The 13508-nt window shown below is 40.4% G+C and overlaps 1 protein-coding gene across 1 annotated transcript in view; it reads left to right on the plus strand.

Moving 5' to 3' along the window:
* PKHD1 (PKHD1 ciliary IPT domain containing fibrocystin/polyductin) overlaps positions 1 to 13508 on the plus strand; it is a 638127-nt gene that overhangs the window by 82408 nt on the left and 542211 nt on the right. The window contains exons 21-24 of the mRNA XM_036768333.1: positions 1298 to 1436; positions 5059 to 5186; positions 7370 to 7554; positions 11245 to 11367. Coding sequence (XP_036624228.1) covers positions 1298 to 1436; positions 5059 to 5186; positions 7370 to 7554; positions 11245 to 11367 — 575 coding nt within the window. The remainder of the gene's footprint in view (positions 1 to 1297; positions 1437 to 5058; positions 5187 to 7369; positions 7555 to 11244; positions 11368 to 13508) is intronic.

A 13508-nucleotide genomic window follows, 5' to 3' on the forward strand; every position in this document is an offset into this window, starting at 1 on the left:
CTTCAAGCTACAGCCTTTGAGTCATCAATCAAGGTTGAATCTCTTTGGGGAAGAGGATCCCAGGGATGTCCTCCAGGTCCAAGTTCCCAGCAGCTTCAGGGATAGAGCTGAGAGTAAGGGATAGAGAGATGAGGGGGTGGTTTGCAACAAGGTTCTTATTTGTAAGGGACTTGGAATAGGTATGCAAATAGCACCTGAATCTGAATAGCACCTCTTGCCTTCTGCAGCAGCAACACAGCCATCAGAAATAGGCTGGGTTTCTGTCACTTTCCTCTGGACTACTAGAAGACAAGAGAGGCCTAAGTTTTACTTATGGTACTATGACAATGGTTATAATTAGCGCCTATGTTTTAGGAATGCTACTTCTAGGAAGCAAAGTTTGGCCTATAAATCAATCAATCAACCAACCAAGAAGCATTTGTTAAGCCCCTACTGTATTCTAGACACCGTACTTGAGCTAGGGGCATAAAGGCAAAAATAAAACCATTCCGACCCCCAAGGAGCTTACATTAAGACCAATCTGGTACTTTTTGGTTGATCAAACACTCCAGAATTCTGTTATGTTAAGTCAACGTCCTCTGTTGGTATGTCTGAGCAGGTTCAGGACAGAATTCTCAGAAATTGTAAGGAGGAGGTAGAATGAAGAGAGGACAGGCCATCAAAAAAATTATTTGTTGATTACGTTCATTTCTATGCTTCCATTATGAAAGCCTTGGCAGTAGAGTCATTCAACTATGACCTTAATGTGTCTTAGCCTGGTTATGATAGAAACTTCATTTCACATTTTTCTCTTGGTATTGACCTGTCAGGTGCCACAGGCACTTCATTCTTTCATTCCCCTCCAATTACAGTGTTGTTCAGTCTTTTTTTCAGTGATGTCTAACTCTTTGTGATCATTTTTGGGGTTTCTTGGCAAAGATACTAGAGTGGCTTACCATTTCCCTCTCCAGCTCTTTTTACAGATGAGGAAACTGAGGCAAAAAGGTTAAGTGCCTTGCCCAGGGTCATACATCTAATAAATGTCTGAGGCCAGATTTGAACTCAGAAAGATGAGTCTTTCTGACTCTAGGCCAGGTACTCAATCCACTGCACCCTCTGATTGCATTAGTAAGGGTTATATATGGAGGGGAACCCATGTTTTATGTGGACATTTTCTCTTTTCCCTTTCTCTGTATCCCCATTAAATGCTCATTGACTGACTGATTGGTTTGGAACTCGGTATCCCCACGAGGGTCTTTCTCCCATCCGTCATCACTTTTTGATTCGTGAAGCTTATTTTCTTTTTCCTTTCTTTCAGTTTCCCAAATCAATTCCAGAACAGCTCGGCCAGGGGGGAAGCTCATCGAATCCTTTTCTGTGACTGGAGTCCCACCAACCTACAACATAACCCTATGGCTGGCAGGCTGTGGCAGCGAACTTCCTCTCTTTCAGCCTTGGTAGGGAAGGGCCTTTATTTCCTTGTGCCTCCTCAGTGTTCACAATTAGTTGGGCATATTATAGCGGAGATTCCTTTAGTGAGTGGGTTGGACTAGGGGACTGCTGAGGTTCCTCCCAACTCTTAATTCTGTGATTCTGGCTCTTTGGATGCAGAAATCAGCTGGTCCCCCCCTCCTGAAACTGACCTTCTTGGTTACCACTGAGACAACTGATTTAGAATTGAAAGGATCCCAAAGCTAATAGTGTGTAGCAATGGGAAGACAGTTGGATTTGGAGTCAAAGGACATGGGTACCAATTCTGTTTCTGTCACTCATTGCCATTTCACTTCTCATCCATAAAATGAGCACCATTGTTGGTTGGTTGTTTTGGTGGAGTCTGACTCTTCGTGACCCTTTTGGAGGTTTTCTCTGCAAAGATACTGGAGTGGCTTTTGCCATTTTCTTCTCCAGCTCATTTTACAGATGAAGAAACTGAGGCAAATGGGGTTAAATGACTTCCCCATGGTCACATAGCTAGTAAGTGTCTGTGGCCAAATTTGAACGCAGGTCTTCCTGAGTATTTGCTGTGCCACCTAACTGCCTAAAATGAGGGCTAGGACCTTTCAGCCCTAAATCTATGATGCTAAAATCATCTAGTTTACTTTAAACATTAGGAAATTGTAAAGTTCTGACTTTTTTAGGGTCACAGAAGCAGCAGAATTACAGAATCTCAGAGTTGGAAGGAACTTCAGAGACCATTGAGTCTAACTAAACCTCAAAAAAATCCCCTCAAGAACATACTCAAGAAATGGTCATAAAGCATTTTCTAGTTTCCAATTTTCTACAGTAATTCAAACCCAGATACTATGACTCCAAAGCCAGTCATTTCTCAGTAGATTCTTATATTTTTTGGAGAATCTATCTATCTATCTATCTATCTATCTATCTATCTATCTATCCATCTATCATCTATCTGTCCATCTATCTGTCTATTTTTTCCATAAGAAACTATAAATCTCCATTTTGTATAGTTCTTTGCTTAAGTATATAATTAATCTAGCATATTGTTTTCAAATCTTCCCTGCTTGTCTGTGATTCCTTCTGTTCTCTTTTATGCATCTAAAATTTTTTAATCATCCTCTTGCTGTTCTTTTCTTTTTTGGTGTGTGCGTGTGCGGGTGTGTGTGTGTGCGTGTGTGGCAATTCTATCCCTATTCCTCTTTGCTTCCCAACTCTCTCCCTCTAACCCCATTAGAAAAAAAAAGTGGAACAAAATAATTCTAACAAATATTCATAATGAAGCAAAACAAATTTTCAAACAATCTGTGTCCAGGTCTACACTTTAAATTTGTCACCTCTCTGTCTGGAGGGTAGCATGCTTCATCATTGGTCTTCTGGAACCGTGATGGATCATTGCATTATTCAGTACTTAAAGACTCCTACTTTGTGATTCAACTACTTGGAAAGTGAAAATCATTTTTTTCATATTCTGGACTTACAAGAAGCTCACAATACTACTGTTTTCCACTTTATTAGAATTTCCAGGTCTTCCATTTTTAACTGATTTTACTTAAGGAGAAAAAAAAAAGCTGGTTCTCCCTATAATGACCACTAGATGGCACCAGAACTCCACACGCACTTTATTTCCTCAACAATGCGGCTAACAGAGAAATAAGGATGCTATTTTCATAGAATTGTAGATTTAGAGATCGAAGGAAACACTGAGGCCATCTAGTCCGACCCCTTCATTTTATAGGTGAGGAAACTGAGTCTCAGAGAGGCCTCATAAGTTCGCATAAGTAATAAATGCAGACTGAGGTCTTTCAACTCCAGGTCCAACGTCAGGATGACCTCATTGAATTTTGAAAAGGAACTTGTCCAATGTCACACAGGAAGTAAATAAAAGAACCTGCATTTAAACATAAGTCTTCTGACTTTCAAGCCAGTGTTCCTCCCACTACAGGACAGTGATTTCCCCAAACCCCTGTAAGATGAGTAGAAGCCAGATGCCTCACCCTTTTTGGAACCAAAAGGAATTCTCTTACCTCCCATGTCTTGGAGACCTACTCTTACAGGGAGGTATTGACAGCATGATTTTGTCTATGTTTAATTCACTCTCACCTCATGTCCTTTGGTACAGCGGCAACTCAAACACCCCCCCAAAAGGGAAGGGTGGATGAATTCAGATAACTAGAGGCTAATAGCCACTGACCCGGAAGGCAGTCGCATTAGCATTGTTATAGTGCTGTTATAAAAAAGTGACCAAAATGGTGTAAGAGATATGTTTGTTTAATCATAAAGCTAGAAGGAAGTTAGGGATCCCTACCTAACTTCCTTCTGTCTTTAAGGTTAAAGTTACTATGGATGTTTGTGAGTAGATTTTTAAAAATTATAAAGTTGATCAAATATTTTTTTAATTCTAAAGTTCATAAATTCATTTAATCTAGAGTGATACGATGAGAGGAGCACTGGTTTTGGGATCAGAGGACCCAAGTTCAAATCCTGCCTCTGACGCTTAGTGCTTGTGCAGCCTTAGGCAAGTCATTTAACCTCCGTTGGCCTCAGTTTCCTTATCTGTAAAATGAGAAGGTTAAACTACATGACCTCTGATATCCCTTTTAGCTCCAGACCTATGATCTAATATCTTAATTTTTCCGATGAGAAAAACTGGGTCCCAGAGAGGGGAACTGACTTGCCTAAAGGCACAGGATAGTAGTAATAACTGTTATAATCCACCATAAATCATCATGATGATGACCCCTTGTTACCACCAGGATCAAATTAAAATTCCTCTGTTTGGCATTTTCACAATCTGGCCCTTTCCTACCTTTCTAGTCTTCTTACACTTTACTCCCTTCTACAATCCAGTAACATTGGTCTGCTTGCTATTCCTCCCATGTGACATTTCATCTCTTGAATCTGTGCCTTTTCATTTCCTGGTCACCCCCTCCCCAGTCCCACCCCACCACGCCTGGAATGCTCTCGTGCTTTGCCTCTACTTCCTAACTTCAGTGGCTTCCATCTAGACTCAATTTCTATCCCATTTTCTGTAGGAAGCCTTTCCCTTCAATCTACTCCCTACCCCACCCCCCAATACTCCCCACCCTACTGCTAGTGTCTTTCCTCTGAAATTATCTTCCATTTACACTGTATATATCTTGTTTATATACTTTTTACTGTCTACCCTGTAAAAATATGAGCTCCTTGAGGGCAGGGACTAGGTTTTTGCCTTTCTTTGTATCCCTAGCTCTTAGTACAAAGCTAGCTTGTTGACTGACTAAAATAGGGTTTTAAAGTTCTTTCCTTGCTGTTCAAATAAGCTACTCTGTCTCCTGACTCTGAACTCCCTGAGGCAGTCACTCTTTCCCATAGGTCCCACAGCTCCAGGGCCCCTGTTAAATAACCTTCTTTTGGAGAGGGTCCTAGCATCTTCCATTTGACTCATCTTGAGGTGAAGGGCAGAAGGATTCCGGTCATTTCATCCACTTTATTTCTCCCCTAGCATTTCTGCATGGCCATCACTATGGGTCAGGTTTGTTTCATGCCCAAGTATCATGGGAATTTCCTTGGCTTGCTGAGGATGGAAGAGATTCTTGCTTTGGGCTGCTTGCCATTAACTCCTTTTTCTCCGATATACGATAGCTACTTGCCACAAGAAGAAACAGATGAAGACCTAAGAGGGGCCAGCGTGACAATCCAGAGACTGCAAAGGACAAGCCCACCTTTAGGAGGATATTTTCAGATCCATCTTCCCAAGACAGTGATATCTGGTAAAGAGGAAGTGGGGTGTTTCTGCTTTTAAAATTGGCATACACTAAAGGTTTGATAATGCTCTATCTCATCTATATTTGTATCGTCTATCTATCTATAGTGACCATCTATATGTCTAATTTCAAGATATATATTCATAACAACATTCATATTCATATTAATTAATAACATATTAAATTTTTAATTAATTTAATTTGATTTGATTAGCAGATTAATTTAATAATTAATTAATAATGATTAATTAATAATAACAGTTTACCTAGAGACAGCAAAGTGACATAGTGGATGGAGTCCTGGACTGGGAGTCTAAAAAATCTGAGAACAAATTCTTCCTCTTTCTAGATGTGTGGCTGTGGGCAACTTACTTAACCTTTCTCAGCCTCAATTTCCTCATCTGTAAAATGGGGATGATAATAGCAACTACTTTACTCTTGTAAAGGTCAAATGAGGGAACATAAAGGGTAGGTCATGGGATCACAGGATGTAGAGGTGACAGGAATTTTAAAAGATATCTCACCGAACCTCCTCATTTCATCGATCATAGGGTCATAGGTCTAGGGCTAAAAGGGACATTAGCGCCTCTCTAGTTCAAGGATTCTTAATCTTTTTGGTGTGTGTCATGGGCCTCTTTTGGCAGTCTGCTGAAGCGTATGGATCCCTTCTCAGAATAATGTTTGTCCATGCATAAAATAAGATATAGCGTTATAAGAGCATTGCAAAGGAAGTCAGTGATCTTGAAACATTGGTATCTATCTGTCTACCTATCTATCTGTCTGTCTATCTGTCCATCCGTCTGGCTATCTATAACTTAAATAAACTAGCTCATGGACCCCAAGTTAAGAACCCCGGTCTATTTCAACTTCCCTCATTTTGCAGATGAGGAAACTGAGGCCCAGGGATGTTAAATGCCCTTCCCAAGATCTCACAGGCAGAAATGGCAGAACCCTCTGATCCCAAAGCCAGATTTTTTGCTCTGTAACACAGGCGTCAGCTGATGTGTGTGACCACACGAAAGGTGATCAGTTCTTTTATTTTTCCTAAGGTCAGTTCAGATTTTTCAGCACAAATAAAAACATTTAATTAAGCTTTCAAGACTTGAACATGACATCTGAAAGGTGATTCCAGGGTTGGTGGCATTGAATGAGTTTGTCTCATCTGACACTCTGCACCATGAGAGAGGCGATGTGGCACATTGCATAGCACATCAACCTCGGAGTTAGGATCCCTCTGCCTCATAGACTCCCTACTTGTGTAACAAATTGCTCAACCTCTCTGAGCCCCAATTTCCTCATGTGTAAATTGGGGATAATAATAGCACCTAACTCCCAGGATCTTTGTGACAATAAAGTAAACTAGTGTTTTAAAAGTGTACTGCAGACCTTTAAATGCCATGTAAATGTGAGTTATGATGATGATGGTGATGATGATGGGGCAATGATCATCATGTGGGCTGCTAGGTGGTGTAGTAAATAGAGTCCCTGGCCTGGAGTCAGGAGGGCTCACCTACTTGAGTTCAGATCTGCCTCAGATACCACTATCTGTGTGACCCTGGGTAAGTCACTTAACCCTGTTTGCCTCAGTTTCCTCATCTGTAAAATGAGCTAGAGAAGTAAATGGCAAATCTCTCCAGTATCTTTCCCAAGAAAACCCCAAATGAGCTCACGGAGAGTTGGACACAACTGAAAAAATAACTATAATGATCATCATTCTCATCGTCAGCTCACATTTACATAGCACCTACTACAGGCCAAACACCGTAATGAGAGCTTTACAAATATTATTTTATTTGATTCACATAACAGTCTTAGGAGGTAGATGCAATTATTATCTCTATTTTACAGATGAGGAAACCAAGGCAAACAGAGGCCATGTGACTTGCCCAAGGTCACACTTCTAATAAATGTCTGAGGCTGGACTTGAACTCAGGTCTTCCTGGCTCTAGGCTCAATGCCCTATCCACTGCACCACCTGGTGGATTAGAGGCATTGAGTTAACATCACTATGAAATGGCATTTTTTTAGTGGGAAGGAACTCTAAATGGGACTCAGTGGTTCTCTTGAATTTCCACTGTGAGCACCCAGGGCTATTCCAGAAGACTTGGCTTTTGCTCTCATTTGCCCTTACCCTCTGTGGTGAGTTATTTCATGTTATGTGCTTACTGTTTGAAAATATCCCTCCACAGGTATCCCCGTGCACATTTCTGCCCACGACCTCCGTGAACTCTTACAGGGCAGCAGTGATGACTTTGCAGCTCAGTTCTTTGAAGTCAGTGACTTCAAGGTGCAGGAAGATCTAAGCACCTGTTACGAGCACGTGTGGACCCTCACCTGGATATCCCAAACAGGGGATTTGCCCGATATCATCAGTGTATGTATGATGTTCCTTCTTCAGTGTGGACATTTGATGTGACCAGTGAAATATACCTGGCCAGATTATATGGGGCTCTCTTACAAGTTCCTTCCCTCAGAAGCAGGGGTCTCTGAAGTGAGAATTGGGTCATGACTCCAATGGTTGGGTAGTTTGCTATTATGGGTGAGAAGATGGTTTGCATTCTACCTTCCCTATCATAGCCAAATATGTGGCTTGTTTCCAACATACCATGCTACCTTTATCTACAACACAACTTCTTTCCTCCCCATTCTGTCCTGCTCGTTCTTCTTTACACTTTTCTTTGCACACTTCTTATCCTCGCCTCTTTTGAGCCAGGTGTTACAGCCTCAGGGAAGTTAAAAATTAGCTTATACCTGGGCACTCATAGCATCAACTATGCAGAATGGGAAAATTTCACAGCCCTCTCTCCTGCAATTATACTCACTCTCTATCCCCCAGATCACCTGGTGGCTTTGGTAGATGCTTCTTGAAGGCAAGGCTTGGCCCTCTGGGGCAGAGATCAGTGACTAAGAGTCTCATATCCACCCCCCCCCCTTTTTGAGTAGGCCAAAGGGAGTCTCACAGGATGAGCAGGGATGGATGAGTTCTGATCTGTACCACCAGTCTCATGACATTACCTCTCCCCCTAAAAACCAATCCTTTTTCTGAACTCTTTGTTTTCTGTTCAGGGCACCACTGTCTTTCCAGGTACCCAGCTATACCACTTCAGTTTCATCTTTGACTCCTCATTCTCACTCATCCCAATATTGCTGATCAGTTGTTAAAGCTTGTAGTTTCTACTTTCATATTATCTTTCTATTCTGTCCCCTTATCACTACCCACACAATCACCAACCTACATCAAGACCTCCTCACCTCTTGCTTGAATCCTTCTAACTGGTTTCCTTGCCTCAAGTCTCTCCCTTCTCCAATCCATCCTTTACTTATCTGCCAAAGTGATTGTCCTAAAGATCAGATCTTATGATGTCACTCCCCTACTCAGTAAACTCCAGTGGCTCTCTATTGAGTCTAGGATCAAATATTATTTCATCTTCCCCCCATTTGTACATTTTATAATGTATATAATTACTAGTATAGTAGTATATGTATATAATTTATAAATAAGTAAATACAGACATATGGGAAGGTTGCTATATGTGTGTGTTTATGTATATATATGCATGTTTTATATATATATATATATATTTACCTGATGAGGTGTTTGATCAAAACCGTTTAGAAGCCACTTACCTTCAAACAAAGTCTAGATAATCCTTGTTGTATATATTGTAATGAGGATACTTGTTTATGTATGGATTGGGCAAAGTGACTTCCAAGGTCACTTCCAATGCAGAGATTCTGAGGATCCATTGTGGTTTTTTCCATGCAGATACTTTGAGTTACTTTGCATAAAGCTAGGGAACTCTACCCCATATTCTTTTCAATGTGTTATATGATTATAGACACCAACTCCCTTATTTCATAGAGAAAGAAATTGACAAAGTAAATAGAGAGCTGGTCTTGAAGGCAGGAAAACCTAGATTCAAATCCTGCCTCTGACACATACTGGATATGACTCTGGGCTTCCTTCTCATTTAAGCTTTTAGGTCTCCTGGCAATTCCCTGAGATTCTAAGTTGCAGAACAATTTTAGATCTGCATTGGTAGAGGGAATTTCCTTATGGGAACTCCCTACTGCAATGGAATCATATCTCTTCTTCCCCATAACAAGTTCAATTTTATGTTTAATTGGTACCCTTTTATAACAATTGAAGCCCCTTATTCCCCTTTCTAACTTCAGTGAGAAGTGGTTGCTCAACATCTCCATTTCAAGCGATTTTTCAACAATTTGAGCAGATTGATTTAGATTGTCAGAGATACAGTCTGGGATACTGAGTAGAGGACTGACCTGCGAGTCAAAAGTGCATGTGTTTGAGTGCTTCTGACACTCACTATCTGTGTGATGTGGGCAAGTCAGCACTCCAAGACAAGTTGTTGGGACTTCATTATCAAAGGGAGTTTCTGCACTGAGAATTCTCTACATGTTGAAATCACTGGTTGAGATCCCTACCCCTGTAAAAAAAATTGGAAATCTTACAGGCATATGTTTTAGAGGGAGCAAGTTTGAAAAATAATTTATATACTCCAAAGAAAGAAAAGGAATAGAGGAAGAAAGGAGAGACTGAGACAGGGACAGAGAGACTGACAAAGAAAGAGACAGAGAGACGGAGAGGGACGCAGAAAGAAGTAATTTGCGATATATCATGTAAATGATGACAAAATCAACTAGAGGTGAATGTTTAGGTTTTGAAATAAAATAATCCATCAGTCATATGGTGACTGGGGATGTCAATATAAGACTTTTTATGTCATAGATAGGGTATTGTTGTGTTATGACCTCTGGAGCTCTAGACCATGGTTTTCAAATACAATGCTTGGTGTGTGTGTGTATGTGTGTGTGTGTGTGTGTGTGTGTGTGTGTGTGTGTGTATGGGTGGGGGGGGGTTATTGTTTCTAGTAGAATAACATTTAGATTATGGATTTCAAAAGTGAATTGATAATTAATTTATAAAATTATGAAATGAGGGCAGGCATACCCAGTTCTTTGGATACTCTATGGGAAAGTCCACTATTGGCATCAGGAAATGCGGCAGCGATTACACTTTAATGAGGCACAGAGAGGGTGGGGGCAAAAAAAAACCCATAAAGAAAGAGACAAATGGAGAAGAGGATTACACAGGCAGATGGTGTGGGGGTGTGAGATGGAACAGTGAAGTAGGTAGGAAATGCAACAAAGAGGATGGAGAGGGAAGAGGCTGTAGAAAGTATCATGCATGTAACCATGGATTAGAATTGCGATCGCTAGGCAGCATGGACCCGATGGAGTTGGAAGAATATTGGGGGCAAGATGTTGAGGTCTCATTTTTATAGGGTTTTTGGAGAAACAGACCAACCTCTACCTGTGCCACCTTTAAAGTATCCAAATCATGTTGCAGTTATAAGTAAAACTTCTAAGTTACATCTCAAAGTTATCAGCAATTTTTGATGTTCTGCTCATTTGGAATTGTGGAGATCTGGAATTTGTCTGGAATTTACATATTATTTTAAAAGGCCCTGACAGCAATGTCTAGATCGCTTTTGCTGATTCAGCACATATTACCAGGATGTGAATTTTTGTTAATATATGAAATAATTTGTAAATTATACTTCTTTGATCTTTTGTATGAGACTTCCAGGTTCTTCTTGGCAATCGTACTTCCTGCTATTGCCCTTTTATACTGGCTACATATAACCTTACTTATTATTTTGACTGAGGGTGGTGGTGGTGGTGGTGGTGGTGGTGGTGGTCAAGGGGACTAGAGCAAGATACAATTTTAACACAAAAAGAAAAGCAGGAAAATCCCAATCCAGAAACAAAAGTATTACAAAGATCTAAAGAAAGGTGGTTGTGGTTTGCACCAAATGTAATCACACTTAAAACAAAATATTCCTTGCGACTACTGGGGTTTTCATGAGTCACTCCTTATACTATCAAGCTTTTAGTTCTACATCCAATTCTCCCCCACCCCCTTTATGCCACCACAGTTTCTTAAGTAGAATGCCCAAAACTTCATTAGTAAATAGTCTAATCTGAACCCAGTGTGAAGAACAATAAGTTATGTCATTATAAATGTTTGTCATTACTTCAGGTCTCTGCAGAAAACCTAACTGGTCTGAATCCAGCTGTGAGCACTCAGGTAGTTTTTGATGGTGGTGTTTTTCTTGGACCCATATTTGGAGATATGTTGGTTACTCCCAACACATACCCTCAGGTGAGAATGGAGGGGCTTCCTAAGGTGGTTTCTAATCTCTACCCGGCTTCTTCACTGTTTGTAAAATTGGTTATTTTGATTGAGTTCTCAGTTTTTCTATCAGCAAAACAGGTTTAAGTGTAGCTCACTGATGTCCATTAATTTATTAATTGATTCACAAATATAATTGTCCTCATACTCTAGGCAACACAGTGTTAGGGAATACGGGAAATACAAAGAAGAAGAAGAATTGAATGAGTCAGATAAACCATATACATAAAACCCTACAATACAAAGGAAAGTGTAATAGGTACACAAGGGATTGCTTCATTCACTGTATTTGTATCCCTACTACCTAGCATAATAACTTTCACATAGTAGGTACCTAATAGATTTTTGTTGGTTGATTGAAAAAAATGCTATGGAAGTTCGGGAGAGTAAGAGATGATTTCTTTTAGGGGAAGTCAAGGAAGCCGTTTTTGAAGAGGTAGCATTTTGGCTGGGCCTTGAAATATGGCTAGAATTATAATAGGTGAAGGTGGATGGGGATGGTGCATGGGTGGGGAACCTGTGGCCTTCTTGGTCCTTGGGTGTGGTCCTTTGACTAAGTCCAAATTTTACAAAACAGATCTTTTTATTAAGGAGATTTGATTTGTTCTGTGAAGTTCAGATTCAGTCAAAGGGCTGTACTTGAGCATGGTGTGTTAGAACCATCTGATGGTGGGTTAGAACATTAGCAGAGCATTCTAGGTATAGAAAATAGTGTGAGCGAAGGTATGGGGGTGGGAATATGTTTGTGGAATCATCTGTAGTCCAGTTTGGTTGAAGTACAGGGGTACTATAGAGGGAAATAATCAATAGTTCAACCAATAAGCATTTATTCAGGGCTTACTATTATACCAAACTCTGTGCTAGGTACTAGGGATTGCAAATATAGGCAAAAACAGTGGGTGCCTCCAAGAAATTTACTTTTGGATGGGGGAGACAACACACAGATAAAGAGGTACTTGTAAGATATAGAGTAAATGGGAGGCAGTGGATTGGGAAGATTCTATTAGCTTTTGGGGGGGTGGGCAGAGGGAAAACTGGGAAAGACCTGCATAAAGGGTGGATTGAACTGAGTCTGGAAGGAAGAGAAGGATTCTAAGATGTAGAAGCAAGGAGGAAGTACATTTCAGTTACGGCAGATGGCCAGTACAAAGACAGTAATATGAAACAAAGCTAGAAAAGTAGTCTGGAATAGGAGGGATTTAATGCAATGATTTAAAAAGCCAAACTTTTTAAAATATAAAGAATGGACTTTATTCCATAGGCAATAGGGAGCCAATGAATTTTTTTAAGCAGGTGTGAAATTAATGCAAGAGAATGACATTTGGAGTCATAGGGATCAAATCTGAATCCTAGCTTTTCTACTTAGGAGATGGGCAAGTCATTAAATCCCCTGAACCTGAGTTCCCTCATCTAGAAAATGAGGATAATAATGTTTGTACTACCTGCCTTAAGGGGTCACTGGAGGTCTCAAAGGACATGTTCCTTGAGGGTAGGGACGATCGTTGGCTTTTTTGTTCATTTATCCCCAGTGCTTGGCACAGTGCCTGGCACACTGTAAATGCTTAATAGATGTTTATTTGTTAATAACACTACCTAAAATGTTCAACCCCTCAAAGTCAAAAGTATTATGGACCATAGGCAGCTAAGTGGTACAATGGTTAGATCACAGGACTTGGAGTCAGAAAGTCCAAAGTTCAAATCTAGCCTCAGGCATTTACTAGATTGATGACCCTGGGCAAGTCACTTAACCTTTGTCTGCCTCCAGTGTCCTTATCAGTAAAATAGGGATAATAACCCAAACCTCACAGGATTGTTGTGAGAGTCAAATAAGATAACATCTGCAAAGAGTTTTGCAAACCTTAAGGGGCTATATAAGTGCTAATTATTCTTATTGTTGTTGTTATGAAATATCCCTGGAGAGGGCACAGAATGGTTCTTCACCTTGGGGGGCTTAACAACAGTAAGGTACTTTACACCTAATACCTAGTACACCAAGACATCTTGCTCTACAGCTATACACATGTATAATGAGAATAGTAAGAAGAAGGCTGTTGGGTTGGGACTTTACAGGAAGCATCAGCTTCACATAAAAATGGTCCTGTAGCATCTGA

This window comes from Trichosurus vulpecula, chromosome 7 (genome assembly GCF_011100635.1).
Source record: "Trichosurus vulpecula isolate mTriVul1 chromosome 7, mTriVul1.pri, whole genome shotgun sequence".
Lineage (NCBI taxonomy): Eukaryota > Metazoa > Chordata > Mammalia > Diprotodontia > Phalangeridae > Trichosurus > Trichosurus vulpecula.